At 35.4% G+C, this 20211-nt stretch overlaps 1 protein-coding gene across 3 annotated transcripts in view; it reads left to right on the top strand.

The window, feature by feature from the left end:
• LOC120628546 (rho guanine nucleotide exchange factor 10) overlaps positions 1–20211 on the top strand; it is a 69826-nt gene that overhangs the window by 15466 nt on the left and 34149 nt on the right. For 2 of the 3 annotated variants that reach the window (XM_039896953.1, XM_039896952.1), the window contains one exon: positions 4078–4180. In XM_039896953.1, the coding sequence (XP_039752887.1) occupies positions 4078–4180 (103 nt within the window). Of the gene's footprint in view, positions 1–2961; positions 2985–4077; positions 4181–20211 lie in introns of those variants that run through there. The other variant, XM_039896954.1, reaches the window with a different exon arrangement.

The following is a 20211-nucleotide window of genomic DNA, read 5'->3' on the forward strand; positions in this document are numbered from 1 at the left end:
CTGTCAGGTGCTATTTATCAAATGTTATCGTTTTGACCTATATGTTTGACATGTGAATTGTTTGTTATTATATGACTGGAAAAAAAACGTCTTAATAGAAATATAAATCATTCATAAAACCCTATTCAGTGAGCTCTACCAACTACTCACTATATTGTAAGTAAGGCAAAAAGACTATAGGTATTTAATAAACTTCGCAATCAATCAAAAAGGTACCTTCACCGTCCAACAGACTTTTATTACTATGCTCTATTGAATTGTCAACTCGGTGATGAATCTATCACATTTTCGAAAACTGTGTTTCTACCGACTAGCTAGAACTCGAAAGATATCTATATTAGTTTCTTTTAAATTATCCTTTTCTGTTAGTTGAGCTACTAACATATATTTTCTTTCGTATCCACGGTAGCGGAATGGAGGTCGACATTGTTCAGTATACGGACGTCTCAATTCAACGACATAATATCTACTGATGATAATATATGTAACTTAATGCATTCGTGATTGTATTGCACTCTGAATAGAAGACTGACTCTCTACTTCAGGGATGGCAAACCATTGGCACACGTGCCAAATGCCAATGATGGGAGGCATACTTTTGTGCAAGACTACATACACAAGTAGTAGTATAGCCTACTACTGCTATGCTTATTTATGCTGCCAGTCAGCATTACTGTGTTCCGATCTGAAGGGTGTGGTTGCCGGAGCAGTTGGTTTTTAAATAAAATATTGAATACTGATTTTAAATAACCGAAGAAGACCATGTCTGTATATATTACGATCTCGAGAGTAGAGACTCTGGAGGTCTTATATCAAACTATATTTTATTATTTGAAAACCTAATTTTTAAGAATTTATCGGGTGTGATTACGGAAAACGCCCATATCGGTTCATCGTACATTAAATACTGCGTTAAATACAACAAAACTTTTTTTTTATTTGACACGCAAGGTGCGCCATCCCTGTTCTTTGCAATGTTATTGTTTGGTTTTTTTTAATTGAAGGTAATTTCCCTTATCCTGTTAAAGATTTTGGAATTAACCCCAAGAAATCAGGCATTATTAATGTTAGGGTCGGTTGCCAAAATAAAACGAAATACCGAAGATACAGACATACAAAGCCGTAAACGTCACACTAACTTTTCGGTTGCATCTTCGGTTATAAATCTATGTAGGAAACAACATAAAATACGATTTTATTAATTTCATCACATACCCCATTGTAACTGTTTAAACATTTAGCTAATGGGTGTAAGCACAAGTAACCAAACAGTTTTTTTATCGGTACACTAACACAGCAATCATCTGTGCAAATATTTGCACTAGCATCTGTGCTGAGAAAACCAAACCGGAGAATTGTTTTAAACTTCCGCTATACAAAATTCCACCTTGTTTTTAGTACAATATGAACGAAAATTGAATTTACTTTTTTGATGTCACTAATTGAATTCTTAATGGGTCATGAACCCTGTACTACCGAAACACATTAGTATACAAATAAATGTACATAAAAAGCTAATTATACTGTATACCTACTACTATACTATAAAAAAGGAAGGCTGTGTCTGTATATTGATTGAATACTTTAATTACTAAAAAGCGATTCCGCGGGACCCCGTCCAACTATTGACAGGATTCCGATACAAATCTGCTTTTAATCTATACAATATACCCTGACCCACCGCGTCGTTTCGTCGGCCGCGCTATTACTTCGCATGCTCATCTCCCTTATCATGCTAGAAAAAAAAGTGACCAAATGGCAGAGTCAAAATTATTTATTTTTTTGTAGACCATCCAGACATCAAACCAGTGGAAATAGAAAAAAAATTAGACACCCACTTGGATTGATGTGGTTCTAATGGGAAAAGAAAAATAATTTGGATACCCACTAGGGGGTTGATGACATCAAGCTAGTTTAAATTCTGACGGCCGACTGGTGCTGGGCAGCTACCCTGCTTCTGAGTCCAAGGCTGTGGGTTCGATTCCCACTACTTGAAAATGTTTGTGTGAAGAACATGAATGTTTTTAGTGGCTGGGTGTTTATATGTATATTCTAAGTATTTGTGTATATTATTCATACAAATATTTACCAGCTATCTTAGTACCCATAACACAAGCTATGCTTACTTTGGGGCTAGATGACGATGTGTGTATTGTCGTAGTATATTTATTTATTTTATTTATTTAACTCTCACAAACTACCTAAGTTCAGTAAAGCAGTGAAGGTCTATCGGTTAAAATGGTGATGATAATATCATCAAAAAGGGCCAATTAATTTCAAAAGCATCCATCGATTCAGTACCTACTGCTCGTGTATTTGTGTTAACGTTGTGACACCATATACATCTGTGTGGGACATGACGTCGCATTTAAATGTATAACTACATTTAGTTCTACGTACTGCCGTATAGTGTTAGCATGTGTTCATTGCTCAGTGTCGGAAACAGTTCAAACTTTTACACGCTTACTTTGTATCGCGATATATTACAGCATTTTCATTTTCATAAAATCCATCCAGCAGTGAAGTGATTGATCCTCCAGTGTAAAATTATGAAACTTACAAGAAAATCTGGAAATAAACTTGAAAAATTTAATCACAAGCTGATAAAGAAATATTACAGGAGTTCGTAAACATTTACACACCTTCTTAGTTTTTATTTCATAACTTTACTTTAGCATAGTGTCAATAATCAAATTATTTTGATGTTAAGTATATGCTAGGTGTTGCAAAGTGTGATCGTCTCACATCCCACGCTTGCAAATTCAAGGTCTGAACCGCTTGCTTGCTTCCGATTGTAGCAGATATGATGTGAGACAGTAATACCGGTTACAAAAAACAAACTGTGTCATCTTAAGATTCTTTTAACTGTTAACTGAATTTGTCAAATTATAAAATTAATTTAATTTAATTAATAAGGTATTAATGTGTGTCTGTTTTTTGTCTATCGCATCGTGTCACGGATTCTCGAATGAAGTTTAACCGACGTAAGTTATTATTTCAACAGGAATTACGGTTATAATATTTTGCTATTAATGTTTTATATGTTCTGTAGTTTTTATATTAATTCACTTTCTTCGATTCTTTGTCAATTTGGCCGATTGTGAGCGAGATGCGGGTTCCATTGATTACAAATGAATACCAATGTATGTATTTCTAAAAAACGAAACATCGAAGCTTCAGTATTTTAGAAAAATAAATGGAGTATTTGTTGATTGCTTATCATATATTTTAAGTAGATTAATTATTTTCAGTGTCGTATGTTTCTCTTAACATAACGCGCTTTTTATTTAATCAACTAGTTATAAGACCGTAAGTTATACAAGTATGCGTGGCTAACTAACTGACCAAAAGAGTCATGATCACAAAAGGACAAAAGCACGTGCGGGTTTTATGAAGACATGTGAATACAAATGACGCCCACCATTATTTTGTAACATTGAACAAATGTCATAATCTGTAAGAAAACGTGTATGTTTGGTATACAATAGTAATAAATTTTTAAACATACCAATTAGCAGGAATTCATAGCCCATACTTTGAAATTAAAACAATAAGTAAAACTCTAAACATCAAGCTTATAGAATACTTGCACACCATAATCTTCTAAATGATAATCAGAAATGCTACGTCCCGTATCGTATAATATAAAAATTGCTTTGACTTAAATTGGCAAGACATCTTTACCTAACCTAGAGTAAGGAAATAGGCTTTGGCAACCCCTGTGGCTCGGAGAGTACGTTTAATCGTCGTTCCCGGTTATTATCACTAATTTGTAATAATAGGCTTAAAACCCCGCAAAACGGCACTAAAGTAGTGTCAAGGCACACTGCTTCAATCTAAGCTCAAAAATGAAACATCGAGAAGAAATGCCGGTTCCCACAGACCCAACCTTCATGACGCCATGACGTCGGGTTAATATATTATATAATAGGCTTTTCTAGTTCATACTATTTTCATTATTTTGTGTCAAGGATTTTTTTTATTGTTTTGTGTTTGTTATATTTTTTTTGTTAGTATAGTACGATGAAATGTTACTTGATACTTGTGAACCCAATTCTAACTGAGTGTTCTCCTCAGATGAGCACCGGTCGGCAGGAGGCAGCTGGGAGGAGCCGGTGAGCGCGGTGCGGAACACACCGCTTAGGCGCTCGCAACGGCTCAATTCCACGCTGGACTCGAGGTGAGTCGAATTATTACTGATACGAACCGTCAGTCTATATTAGTCCTGTAGTCAATGAACTATTGAATTGTTTTTCACTAATTGCTGGTGTTACTAAGTCCACCAATCCGCACTGGGCCAGCGTTGTGGACTACGGCCACAACCCCTTCTCATTGTGGGAAGAGACCCATGCCTTGTACTGTAATCGGTTGATATGACGAATTGCTGGTGCTGGAGTGGCGACCCCGCACCGGAAAATGCAGCGTTCGTCGACACACAACAAGGTGGACAGACGACATCAAGCAAGTCGCTGAAACCAGCTGGAAACAAGCGGCTCAGGACCATGGATTTTGGAACTATCCACAAAAGCCTTATCGCCAGCAGTGGAAGTCGATCGGTTGAAGTGATGATAATGAATTACACAATAGTTGCTAATATTCAACTAAATAAATTTTATCTCATCTTCACTAATTGCGACATTATCAATCCAAAAGTTTGTTTATTAAGTTTTCACGGCTCAACTAATCAAACAAAAAAATCGCAATTAAATATTTCATTTATAACTCACTAGTTTCGTGGGATGGAAAATTCCAATCCGTCTGTATTGTTAAATTGTACTTTAAGAGCGAGATCGCGGGCAAAAGCTTAATCGAAAAGAATAATCGTTCTGCAATACAAGTTCACAAAACATGCACTTTTCATACAACTAAGATTAGTCCAGACAAACAAAATTTGGGCAACCGAGTGTTCAATTCTATAGTAGTTCAAATTGTCATTAGAATAAACTGAATATAATGCTGTTTTTTTTTTCGAAATCACCGCCATGACATTTCAATTGTTATTTATTTGTATGTAGATGCTAAATATAACTGGTGTACGTCTTTTAATATTTTTAAACTACATATTTAATTTAGCTTCACGTTAGGTGATGTTTATGTATTCACTTTATTTATATTTATTTGTATTTATATTACAATGAGCTGTGACCCTGTACTATCATCATACAATTATCATGAATTAGCTTTGCAACCTTCCCCAAGAACATTTGAATGAGACAAACTAATAAATCGTTTTGTTTTTTTTTTTATTAATTGCCATTTTATTTGTTATTTGGCACGAGGCCCAATTAACGTAGAGACCTTGTGCTCCGAAATTGTTTTAAGTTTCCTTGTTAATTTTCTTTATAATTGGATAACTAATAATAAACTGTCTCGTAATTTTTTAACTTTAATTTTAAGTTACTCGTATTAAGTTTTACAAACGCAACCTATTCTAAGAAGTAGTTTAGCCCGGTTATGTTTTTCTATCACCATCTAGAATTGTGACTGTCAACTTAAATCTAAAGCATCCTAGTTATAATAATTTATACCCAAGCTTTTTACTCGTTAAATTATTAATAGTTTAGTTTTAAAAGGAAATCTTTTATATACTTTTGAATTATCTACATATCCTTCGTTATATTAGTTAGAAAAAAGAAAATTAAAAAATTTCGTAAATAGTACCACGTTAGTAGAAATTACCACTTTAGAGCTCTGTCTATAGATGAAGTTCGATTACGATTTATGATAATCTCTTATGAATAAGAAGTTACAATCAACCGTTTTGAAGGAAGTATAAGGACGAAGTTCATGAAGACATATTGTGTTTTTAGAAAATTAAGAACTTATTGTGATTAGTGAAAAACCGCCAAGAAGTCCTAATTAAAGTACCTAGTATACTACAACAATTATAAATATTTCGCACTCAACAACAACCTTAGCCAAACGATCTTCTTGAGATAAACCTTCTAGATTGTCATTACTTTTTTTTATTGATGTTTACATTAATAAAATTCCCATATCAGTGGGTACTTAACCGTACAAACAATGTTATTCATACCGTGTCAAAGTTCACAATGCTATTTTTTACTCGGTAACTGATGGCTTCTTTAAAACATTATTGGCCATTTTCTCTTATAAACCTGCCATTCGTTTAAAGTAAATTTAATAAAAAAAACACGTTTACATATGCAATTAAATATCGCTCGTTTTATCGGTGAAGAAAACCTGATGGGAAAACCATGGTTGAGAGTTCTCCATAACGTTCTCAAAGGCGTGTAAAGTCCACCAATCAGCACTTGGCCAGCTTGGCGGACTAGGCCTAAACCCTTCTTATTCTGTAAGAATTTCTTGAAAATAACCTAATACAATGCATTGACCTGTCCAGGGGTTCAAACCCAGGACCCCTTGATCTTCAGTGATTACTAGACCAACAAGGTAGCTAAACATCCCCGCTGCTAGCGATTAAATAAATCACGCAGTCCAGTGTTTAAAAAAGTTATTAAAAAAACTTAGCGAATTGAAAACCTATTATCTTATTTAAGTTGTCTTAAAGCACAATAAGCCGTAAATAACAGTTAAAACACTAAAAATCACTCGACCCACGATATTGCTATCATTTTAAACGCAGGAAATAGGTTCGGGCTGTCTTTACTAAGTATGATTGATGCCTATTCCGGAATTAGAACCAATTCGTACAGATGGGGGAGCTTGCAACTGCTGCTTGCAACAACTACCTACGTTTATGGCCCTCGTGGAGCTTTGACTTTTGAAATAGCACTTGAACTTCATTAGTTTTTTAGTAGCAATAAAAACTTATCCCGAACACCTGCAAGTTGTTTTACGTTTTTGTGAATCCATATAGTACAGGTTAACGAGTGCTTCTCATAGTTCATTTTAAATGGATGTTAATATTCAGCTAGATGAAATATTTTTCCTTCAAATTGCTTTGCTTGCGTGACCATAATATTTATGGTAACGCAAGTATTTTAAATGCAACTATCACAAAATAAATTAATAAGTTCGAACATTGATTGGCGAACAAAAGGTAAACTATTAAAGGTATATATGACGAGTCTAATTGGTCCTTTAGGTAACTGGGCTTGCTCAAATTCAAGACCTTAGGAACGCCACTGCTTCGAATAGGTCCTTTACGGATTATACTGAATCGTACATACGAAACTTCTTTAATGATTATTTATTGGTCTATGATGAAGACAAAGTTTATTTTTGGATACTTTAATGGATAGGTCCTTAAGATTTTTCTGAATACGAACACCCAGCGCGTTAATAGAGTTATAATAATTATTTTGTTTTGTTTTTTTTTCCACTAAATGTAATCCCACGACTCCCATCTATCTGGTGGTAAAGTGATGATGCAGTTAAAGATTGTAGCGGGCTAACCTCTTTTAGAACATTTTAATTAAACCCCCCAAATGCTAAATCAAAAACAATATAAACTTATTAGACACAAGACACTAAAATAAGGCATAAAAAAGCTTATTGAAACAGATTATGTTCGGAGAAGTACTACCTGCTTGTGTTATTACAGGCATGTGAGGTTTTACACCTATACCTACGTTGATGTGTTCCTTGCATGCCCTACCAAGTAGTGCTTTGTTTCTACGCGAAAGCTTTCCACTTGAGCACTTGGTCCGCCAATTATTACAATACAAAAAAACACTTTTTCACAAGACTCGCACAAAACTGTAATAACCTAATATTATAGCTCTAATTACAGATCAAATCCTTATTCCTATTTACATAGATAAAAGGAATTACATTTAATCTTAAATTGATTTAGTTTGTAGCTACTACGCCCGTATTGAGGCACACATATTAGGTAACTTCCCATATAAGTAGTTATACGGTATCGGATGGTTTGAGGTTGGCACACGCTTTCAAAACCCGTGACCGTTGCGGTGTCTCGCCGGACAATTAGCGGTGTCACGTACAACAATTAACACGAATTTCCTGTGACCAGAGGGCACTGCCTCGGTGTTGACTGGTTGCCGCTACATTATATTATTATTGCGCTTGTAAGCATACTCCTGTTCTGCTGTAAGAAGGTGATGGCAGAGCAGAATACAGTTGCCACAACCCCCCCTCTTCCCGCGGGTGTAGTACGAGACGAGTAAGTCAATATAATAAAAAACAGGCAGCAGTATCCTCTGCTATTACTACCATTTACTGCGAACACCAAATACGTCTGCACAGCGTTGTGATTATGGGCAAACACTCCTGCTGGAATAGGGCTTTACTCCACCAGAGGTCTGGCAGTGGCGTTCACTTCATACATGCGCAAAAGCACGGCCTACCCTAAAATGTATATATAACTCGTATAGGAGGATAATTTTTGCCATTTTATGCAATTTTCGTGCTGTATGCTTACCCTGGCAAGAAACCTAGTGCACGCCACTGAGGTCTGGTATAGGTCATTGACGATTGATTAGAATAGGATGTAAACCTACTCCTGTCCCAGTTCTATCGACATGTTTCATATAGATGACGAAAGATCGTAGGGTGTTGAATAGAATAACAATCAGGTATGCGGATTTATAAAATAGAATTACATTCTTCCAATACGGTTAAGTAAGTTTTATTTGTTTTTATTTAAGTATGAACTTGTTATTTTTCTTTCATTTTTCATTGCACACTTTAGATTAAAAAATAGTTAAAGAAATTGTTTACGTTATAACACACGTAAGACTGGACTATACATTTAGGTACTTGGCTTGTCTCGGTGAGAGTGTACAGCCGGCATTAGCCCTAAGTATTTTTAGTAGGGTGGCTCGGAAAGAGAACAAAAGTGTCATTAATTTACATAGAAAATCGTGTGTTCTTTGAATTGTGATACCCTTAAATGCGTACATTTGTTATACACAGAAATTATGGTTTATTATTTGGTCATCGTTCAATATAGGTTTTCTCTTTGGTTCGTTTCCATAACAAGTATAGGCCTTGTTTTAAATACTAATAACACACAAAAAAGAAGCCTTTAATTTCGTGGTAAACGCCGAAATCGTCTTGACAGTTCATAGACGCTCTGCAAGACTCTTACTGGAGAGGCCCATAAGATTCCTTCCTCGCCCCACGCTATCTCTTGACGCACGACTGCTCTGTTTTGATGTCTTCTCTGTATTTCTATCACTTACTCAGTGCTAAAATTATTACGGTTCTTCTTTCACGCAGCAACGGATCAACAGATTTGCGGGGAAAACCTAACAGGAGAGTTATATTGGCTATTTTTATCCGGGTAAAACGAATCACACGGGAAATACTAATTATAGGTAGGTTATAAGCCTTTTGAATATGTCTTAGTGTGGTTCACACTTCTCACTAGCCAGGCGATAGCCATTTGTGCGACTGGGCGTATTTATTACAGGTTGTCATATTACCATAATCTTATGCCAGCTTTTACTTGTTTATTTTTTCGCTTCTTCACAAATGATGCTGTTTTTGCCATTTAAGCGTAACGCCAGACACACACACGCTTTCTAAATTGAGTCATAAACCGTATAATACGACCTGTCAATTTTGTGAGCCCCTTTAAAACCCTGACGCATTTTTCTTATGAGTTTGTGAACTTCAGTATACGAAAGAAAGTGGTTATGTCACAATTTACCTCAAGTATCAAAAGTTTCTGAATTTCTTTGGAGTTTGGCCTCCCGTTTTACTCGGCACCTATAATGAGGTACGAATTTTGAGAGAATATGCAGTATATGCAAGCACTCCTCCTAGTGATATTAATAAACGTGAATAGGAATCGTTATGCAGTGTTTTGACAGAACTTTCCAAATTACAGAGCTTGGAAAAACACTGCATAACGATTTTGAAGTTAAGGCAAGTGGTAATGTATGAAAACATTGCGTTACTCTTCGGACGTTCATCAATCACCAAAAGCCTATAACGGTTGACCGCTTGACTAAAGGTATCTCACAACTGGACGGTTTGCCCATAATCTCCACGCTGGACAGACGAGTTTGTGATTCGGACGTTTTGCCCTTTTATTAATAAGGTACATTTACCTCCTTATTAATACAAATTATTAAAAAAAAAAAGTCGTTTTATTATTAAGACAATCTAATGCATAAAAAAACTTGGCGTTTACCTTTCATTTAGTCGCATAGTTTAGGAGATTGGGATTTATCGTAGGAGCTTACCTTTATGAGTATAGGGCTGGCAGGCATGGTCAATAAAACAACGTGATGAGCTCAAGATAACACGAGTGAAACCGCGGGTGACGGCTAGTTTAATATTTAGCGTAATAGTTATTTTCGCAACCTAAATTAGTGATTACAGACTATTTAAATAAAATAACAGCTACTTCTTTATAATTACAAAAAACTTTTAATTGGTTTCCATATAGATATAATTCACAACAACACTTCGCCCATATCATATTACGAATACGCAGGTAACATACAAACAATACTGAAATAACGAAGCGTAACTTGCAAAGTAAACACTTGCGCTTTGCCTAATAATCAGCAAATAGATTGTAACATTGCCAAGTTGACGTTACTTTAGACATAAATTTAATGTCAAGGTTTCCTAAAACAATTAGCATATTCGTTAGTGGTAATGATAGGTAAATAATTCACTGGTTTTAGTTACTACAGGGTAATTATTCAGGCCCCTATTGTCAGCGTTACCTCATGCCTCTATATTAAGTATATTTAAGCAGAAGATAATGCTTGAACTTACGGCCTTAATGCCTTTGTTACAAGGCACGCAATACAGGTTATTAATTCTATTGTGTTTTTGTCATGTCTTATAATATAGGTCCTTTTTCAAGGTAGGTATTGTTGATTGTACTTTACATCAGTCTCTGCAAAAAAGGACATTTTTCTGAAGGACTAAACATATTTATGACATCACCATTATGCTTCAGTTAAACCAAGATTTAATTGGTTTGCAAAGCGATTACATGGCTGTATGTAATGTAATATTCATTAAGTTAAGTTTTTGTTTGTTTGAAAAGACCCAACCACCAACTTATTTGGTACCAGCGGTTAGCCGCGGCTTCGTACGCGGTTTTTTTTTTTTTTATGAATCCTGCGAAAAACGTATATTTTCCTGGAATAAAAAGCAGCCTATGTGTTAGTCCAGGGTATATATCTATCTCTAATCCAAAATTCAGCCAAATTGGTTGTGTAGTTTTTGCGTGATAGAGTTACAAACATCCATCCATCCATAAAAACTTTCGCATTTATTATATAACCAGCATGGCTAGCATGAGCAGGAGACAATTATATCCCCGGGTAAAGGATAAAAATGTATCTCCTCCCACAGCTTTATCAACTCTCAGAGCACTGGCGCACAAGTGGAAATAATATCCAAATAATATATGTGCAATAATAAACGAGGGTAAACTTCTCCTATTCCATGTTCGTGAACTTTAGCAGGTGGACACGTTAATTATATCTCCTGTCAGGGGATATAATCGGGGTATAAAATTTTTGTCTCCGGCCTGTGCTAGCCCTGCAAGATGCAGACTCGGGACGAATATTTATTAAAGCTTTGGTAGATACAAAATTATCCTATCTATTACCGAATCTAACCGCTATAAATAAACGGGGCTAGTTTTACCCATTCATTTTAATTAATTGTTCCGATGATAGCCTGTTAACTCCAATTGACATAAATAAAATTGTTAAGTTTTTATTTCGACTCTATTGTTGCGCAATAGATCAAAGCCATGAAAATTGGCCTTTACGTTTGCAATGTACCTGATGCATCATCTGATACCAAATTAAGAATTTTTTTAAGTTATGACCATCATACTGATATTTTAAAAGTATGTAAGTGTGTTTCACGGTTTATACCTTCTTTTTGTTTTATGCAGCAACACATACATAGTTTTTAAAAACCTGTGATAAGTCCCACACCGACAATGAGTACAAGACTTAAAGATTAAGTAGTCAGTCAACCTGTCAGTTACGAAAGTAAGAAAGAAAGAAAGGAAATACATTAATTCATGTTAAGTGTAACAAACAGTACCTACATCTTATAATAACATAGTAATAATGTATGTGTATAACACCAGACAGAATGGATGTACAGCTCAGCATTTGCCATGCATTTAAGGTACATGCATGCCGCTTACTTTCAGCTGAGACCCGAGTGACGATACGGCAAATTAAATAGATAAATAAAAATAATTAATTAATATATATAAAAGTACGTTCTCTTATGTGCAATGTTTTCGTAATATATAATATTAACTTCTAAATATTTCCACTCGAAGTAGCCATCAAGCCGCTTTCGTAGAATTGTCTATTTTAATCGGTTATTAGATATACATACTTCTAAATGTAAGCTGCTCAATAACGCAGGGATGTACAAAAGGAACATAATTCAAGCATGTTATTGTGTTTGCGTTATGACACAAGCTATAGGTCACACAGATAAGCTGGTGGGGCCACAGACAGTGGGTCGTCTGTCTTGTTTACCACTGATTATTCAATACATGTTTCGATTTGTAATTTGCCATTAACTTGTATCCAGGAGGTGATACCTACGATCATAGTCCATTACCGTGTTAATAGCATTGTTAAATAAATACCTAGGGATAGGATCCAGATCCCAGAACGATTTGCACCACAAAGCTTTAGTGATTGTGTGGTACCAGGAATACAGGAATATTAAGTTCAATTTCATGTGAGTACATGCATGCATTGCATGGTTATGCAAAAACATTACCAAAGGTACGATGCGGTTCGTATATACACGTGTTTGCCCGATTTTTAAAAGCTTAATAAGATAAGTTGGAAAAAAAATATTTCAAGATCTGGTGCTAGAGGCGTATGCTTGGCAATCGTCAAAACCCGTGGACTAAAAGCGATATTTGATGTTAGGATAATAATTTTGAAAAATTTATGGGAAAGTGGTCTGGAAAGAAATGTCTATAGATATATTTTTTCTGCAAACCACTTGACAAGACTTTAACGACGATGAAGAGGTGACTAGTAATAAATGGTCGATTACGTAATGATTATCACGGCGGAATAAATCACGTGGCATGTTTGTGCACGGAATAAATATGATGCGATGAATCGCAAGCTGTCGTTTTGTATAAGTGCCTTACATATTAGAAATCATATAAAGCTCTAATCATAACTGTCAGACTCGGGACACCTGAATTCATAAAAGCCAATCTTATTAAATGCTTCATAAAGTGACTATCGTTTGCCTTGGTCGTAGTACATTTATTAGTTTCGACCTTATTGCACGTGGGGTGTCCAATAGCATCTTAAAGGCATTTATACTTCGTAAACAGAACAGAACTTTAGAAAAAAAGTAAATGCAGTAAAAGGTAGACAGATCTTCTCGCGTAAGCGACGCTTAGAAGTTACTAGACTGCCTTATTGCATGAAATATAAAGATACTATCACCAACGATGATACAAAATATAAGAAATCAAGGAACTACTTTATAAGCATTCTTACAATCTTAAATAGATAAGGTACTTCTCTTTCTAGTCTTGCATAGTCTAGCATTAATGTTACTCTTACATAGAGATACCTTATAGGACGATCAAATATTTGTAAGAAACCATTTAATACTTTTCCCTTTTCTACTTATACCCAATAGCGCATATGTAATATGTCGATGACGATATGTCTATTAAGAGACTTTCGTTAAAGTTTACGTGTCATTTCGCAAAGTTCTTAACTTGAAGCAGTACAAAAGATAATGCTAGTTACTGTGAATTAAGCGTGAATTCATACATTTGTATGAAACTGCTACCGTGATTACTGATTACCATTCACCTTAGGATATGATTGCGTACAATCTGTCAGATGCTGGCATATATAACAAAAAAGGTATTAAACTAATGCGTTAATCATAATTCAGGATTAAGAAATCGCATTAACTGCAGAGTTCTTACATACAGAACCTCTTGCTTTTATTAGGAGCGAGGTTTATCAAAACATAAAAGGAAAACGGAACTGTTTTTTGATATTTACACTTGTTCCTTTAAACTATTCCCAAACTTACAACATTTAATAAAGTGTCAAGCATCGAATTTCTGAGAGCAATGTTCACTCCCTAAGTTAATTTGTCTAAAGGAATGGCATCCAGAACAGTAAAAACTTACATTTCTGATCAAGAAACCTTAAGGCGTACAAATTCGAGACTCCTCCAGATTTTCTGGCCACCATCCCCTTGTTACCAGTCATGAATTCTAAATGAGGTCGCTATTTAGAGGCCTATTAGGAACTCTCGGGATTCAGCCAGTGCACCATAGAGAGATGCTCGTAAGATATATTAAGGGCATAACGTAAAATAATCAAACAAAAAAAAGACAAATTATTACACATATATTATTTGGATACTATTTTCACTTTTGCACCAGTATTCTGACAGTTGGTACAGCTTTTGGTGATTTGATATTTTTTTATCCTTTCCCCGGGGTGATTATTGTCCTCCCCGTGCTAGCCGCGCTGTCACAATGGCGAGGCTCCAAGATATCAGATATCCCAATCCTCTTGCAGTCATCTTTTTTTTTATCTGAATAAGTTACTATCTTTTTAAGTTTGGACTTGAAGGAAAACACTGTAGTCAGGTTTTGTACTGGTGGGGGATTATGTTCCATATCTTGCAAGAACCAAGCCTGAAACTGCCACGGAAAGCGGCAGTCCAATGACTCGGTACCGCCATTTGACAAGCTGAATGAACCTCTTGGACCATATTTACGAGTAGTCAAAGAATATAAAAATCTAGAGTAAATTTGAACTGATATACTAACTACTGTAGGTAGAGCCTTGACCGTTTGACAGATACTTATATATATAAATAAGATAATTTATTGTTGTGTCATATGCGCAACCTTCATCAGTTCCTTTGTTATATGTTTTGACAAAATAATTGGTCTGTTGTTGTTTTATAATTATGTTTTATTTGTCAAATATCTATACAAATACATAAAATGAAAGGTTCTGTGATTTGGAAATAGCTGCCTCTTATAAAGCTTAACTTACGATTACTTAAAAGATAACATAACCCAAACATGCGTTAAATTTTTTGTTTGTCTTACTGTCAGTTTGTTTGGGCTAATCGGAACGCAAACTTCAGCAATTTAAATAATTTTTCTAGTAGTAGAGGTTTTCCGGGGGTGGTGATATAGTACAACAAATTTGTTATTCCAAAATCCTTTAAAATTTAATAGGGTTTTAAAGAGTATATGCTATACCAATGGAGTTATATATAAAGTTTACTAAAATCTACATAGATATTTGAAATTTTAAAATTTATTTATATAAATTCGTAGTAAGAGACCATTACATTTTGCAATATTTTTACACGAAATAACAGAATACCTAGTGTGAAGATTTTTTAAAGAGAATTTAACTCATAAGAAATACTAAGATGCAAGCAAACACTAGTAAAGCTAGTCAATAAAATCGTTCATTACACCTATTTGCAAATATCTCAACCAATTACTTTGCGGATGACGATATCGTTTATTGGTATATAATTTACAATGTACGCGGGCACCTAGTGTTTGTATCTAGTGTATATACAATGTTTCTATTATGGCCGCTCTACATCCTACAGCAGAATGTATGATAACACAATGAGCAGATTGCCTCTTAGCCACTTTTATGTAAGTCGCCAAGGTATCGAGGAATTTCTCCACCCTTGCCACTCACAAAAAAGAGGACCAATCACGATTGACTGTTTTTCGAATTTTCGGCGCGTTTTTATTTCGTTCGCAATAAGCGCTGAGTGCAGAGCTGTCATTATAATCAAACATTTCAGTACAGCGGTTTCTATTACTGGAGAAGGCAATTTGTCATATTAATATTAAAGAAGTATAGTCGCTTGAAGGCCGTTTTACACAACTTTACTAATAAGGAACGAAGGTAAATCTTTCGATTTGTTTTCTGTTTTAATGTAGTTTAACACAATGCTCATCTACTTATCTATTTTTTGTCTTTTTACCTATGATTTACAGTCCAAATAAGATGACCTATTTTGACGAAGTTTCGTTTTTTTTTTACAGCTAACTCTTTTCGCATAGTAAAAAAGTCGTGTTACGTAAAAATAGTGCTAACCCATGAAAATTTCGAAACCATTCCACTCAGTGCGATCGTATTGTTGAGTGAATATTTTTTAAATGTAACAAATATTAAACATAGACCGTATTATTAAACGCCGCCCATAGAAAAAATGCCATCAATGACGACCAGACATCCGCTCATGATAAAGAGATTGACATACCTTAATCTTCAACACACCGCAACTCTCCTTGGTTATGCTGTAAAAACCACAGAGCAAATTGTGCAGTAAACCAGCCTCGGAACTGGTTTTATTTTCCCGGTAAAGTTTGGTTGATAACCGGTTAAATTATTGTTCTTTATTGTACCAACACAATTGATTGGCTGATGTCCAAGAAATCGAAATGATTCATAATGCTCAATAAACCGAATTAAAACGTATGTGCTGGGTTTTAAAAAAACGTGATTCGTTGGACCGATTAACCTACGAGATATTTGTGTGAAGGCAAATTAGAAACTTCTGTATTTAACCGGCTGAATAAACCATTTCCTAGTAGTACGAGCAGTCTGTGGTATTTTTACGTGCCGCAACTTATACCTTATAACTAAAAGTACAGCTGCCGGATTTGAACAGTAGTGGGTGTCTGAAGTGACTTTTAATGTAGTAATTTTTTACCAACCTCTTTGTTTTTGCATACATAATCTCATAAAATTTACATACGTTAAATTATAGCTCCAGCATTATTTTACTATTGCGGTTCCTAGTAAAAACTTGCTATCATACGGTGTTGTCAAATTTTAATTAAGTACACGTTATTAGTATATTTAAATTTTTACAATGAAAAATTGTTAAGAAACAATTATTCAATAAAAAGTCTCCTGAGGATGCTCCCGTTTCGGAGCGAAACGTGCGTAGAGTGTACATTGCCGAAGATCTGTTTGGCGCGGAGTATAAAGGCTGAAAAAATTATAAATTACACCATACAGATTCTCCTGATTTTCACGGGGTATAGCAATTTAAGTTTAATTTTCATAATGTATCATGGATTTCCGCAAAGTAACGCCTGTTTCTATCTAATGTAAAAAAAATTTAATGCATCTGTAAGATAAATGTGTGCCAATTCATTGTTTCGAAAGTTATATGAATGCGAATATACCAATTTTTATTTGATTACGCATTCCTGTGACAGTCGCAAATGTACTTAACTTAACTTTATTTATCATTATCATCCCGTTAGCGGCCCACTCTTAGGCACGGATCTTCTCTCGGAGTCAGAAGGGTTTAGGCCGTTGTCAACAACGCTGGCGAAATACGGGTCGACAGGATTTACACGCCTTTGGGAATAAAAAAATATTTGATAACAACTAACTTTTGGTTTTATTAATTGTAGTAGAGTTTTCTCAAGAACTATTTGATCTAATTTTCTCTTCAAGTTTTTACCATCGAACTGCGTAATTTACCTTTTTAGTCACCGCAGAGAAAATCTACGAGACAAAATGCCCTTCCGGTTCCCATATTACTACCAAAGTCAAAGTCAAAAATATCTTTAATCAAGTAGGCCTATAGGAGGCACTTTTGATGCGTACATAAGAATTACACGGTAGTGAGATGACCATATATAGAGATACCATACATGAGTAACTTAAAATCAAGAGTCAGTTTGGTGTCAGACCTCGTCCGGAGTTGGTACTATGCTTATTTCTACTGCCAAGATAGCTATCTCGCTCGTTAAATTAGCGAAAATACTTATGCTACTTTATTCGTAGCTTTGATTGGTATTGGAAACCTGCAAGCATTTTCCGAAAGTTATCCAACCAGTGCAGTTTCCAAAGTAGTTTCTTTTTAATTTCTCAGCGATGGTAGTGGTTGATTAATCTTTTACACTCAATTGATGCTCTTCCGCGTCGAATAATTGCCTACATCCTTCCAATCGTGCTGTTAATTAAGCTAAAGTGGGACAATGATGGTTGCGTTACATAGCACTTTAGTTAAGTTGATTTTCGGGAACAAGTTACAATGATATTTCATTAGAGATTTATGAAACAGGTTTAAAAATAAAAGGTTTTTTTTAAGAATAATAAATTTTTTCTTCATATATATGAAGAAAAGTATACGAATAATATACTAATTATAATATGATAAAAAAAAGAAAAATGAATAATAACTTGATATTGCAAAAATAGTGATAAATACAGTGATGTAAAGTAGGTCTACACATACACCCAATATCTAACGCGTGAGGTGTGCCTACCCTTCTAATTGATTGATACTAAGATTCCAAATGTGACAAATTAAAATAATATTAATTATTTGTCGATGAAAAAGACAATTTTTCGAGCCGATTCTCAGTTATACAACAAATATTACAACAAAATAATCTTAATGAAACAAATTGTTTGAACTTAAAAATTTAAGAACTTTTTGGCGACCTCACCGGCGGACGCAGTGGTCAGTGCTATTGGAAGTCCCGGACTCGATCCCGGTCTCGATCCCCGGCGGAGTGAATTTGGTAACCTATAATTTCTGGATTTACTCGAGTCCGGTAGGACGCTCTGGCTGACGTCAATCACCACCGTACCGAGGAAGTCTTGCTGCAAAGCGATGTAGCGTTCCGGTACGACGTCGCGAAGAAACCGATTACCGATAAGTTATCCCGCTAGCACCTGCATCGTCATTTACCATAGCTGAAATTGCAGTCAAGGCACTTGCAGTGGGAAAAAACTAACTAGTGGTAATCGAAAGCGGAAGATTTTTCAATAACGACATTAATTATCCTTGCAACCTTTCTAAACAAACACAATTAGTTATTATTATTAATACTAACAATGTTATCTTAACACATTATACGATGTACCTACATAAACACTACATTACATAACAGCGATACCGAAAACAAACTTTCGATAAGACTTTGTTGATATCAAGGAGTCTGGTAAGGTTTCTAAAGCTCAAAAAGATAAGGGGCAAAGGAGTGCCCCTAGAGACATGTTAAGATGCCTATGTGTATGATATCCGCCTATAAGAACCTTTTATTTTCATAGCTTTGTTCGGCTTAGCACTGCTGGAAACGCGTTCAATGAAAAGAGGAACGTTTTTTCTAGGGAGTTCCAAAATCCACGGTCCTGGCCGTTTGTTTCCACTCGATTGATTCCGTGGCTTGACTTGAAATGAAATATTTATTTTGCTAAATATGGGTTAATTATTAGTGTTTAGGATATAAAGTTCCAACATATTCTGTTAATACATCAACATGCAAAATTTAAAACATTATTTAATATAATTGATAACAAATAAGATTATTATTAACATGACTTAATGTCATGTCAGTCATGTCATGACTTATTTGTTATCGTCTGTCCACCTCGGTGGGGGCCGACCAACGCTGCGTTTACCTGTGCGGGGTCTCCATTTCAGCACCTTGGAACCCCAACGTCCATCGGTTCTCCGAGCTACAGGGCCCACCCTTTTCCACTTCTGCTTTGCGACTCGCTGAACTATGTCCCAAATTGTATATGACCTGAGTGCCTGTGATATGTCTACTTCACTAAAGCTGGACCTTGGCGCGGGGGGGTGTAGGGAATCCCCGCTGTTATTGAGTTATATGCGTAGCAATTCAATATCAATATCATTTGCTTTAACGGTCTATGAAACATCGTGAGGAAACCTGCATGCCTAAGAATTCTTCATCATGTTCTCAGAAGCGTGTGGAGTCCACTAATCGACCCTGAATCATGGCCTTTAATGGGTTAATAATCATCTATTATCAATAGCCTATAACAGTCCACAGCTGGACTAAACACAGGGTTTACCCATACCATGGAGGACGCGGCTGCCCATTCACTGTTATATTTCCTTAATTGTGTAGTAAGAAGAGTGGTGACAACTGTATTCTGATCTGACGTCACCACACGGCATACTACCTGTTGATAATGGCACGGTGCAGCCTAAGATGGTAACAGGCTAACATGTTTTTTTTTTATTTCTTTTTCTTACATTATGATATTTAATTTATTGCTTATAAGTATTATGTTCTTTAGATGGTATTTTTTGGAAAGAATAATAAATACTTCTGCGATTTGATTCATCGGCCGGGATGTTCTTCCTCTTTAAATAGATAAATTAAAACTATAAAATTTACACGCTTATATATTTATAAGTACGGCTGACCTGTTAGGTGTACCTGTGGCAGTTATATTAAACCACAATCCTACGCGACATTTCACCGGA

Source organism: Pararge aegeria, chromosome 13, assembly GCF_905163445.1.
Source record: "Pararge aegeria chromosome 13, ilParAegt1.1, whole genome shotgun sequence".
Taxonomy (NCBI): Eukaryota; Metazoa; Arthropoda; class Insecta; order Lepidoptera; family Nymphalidae; genus Pararge; species Pararge aegeria.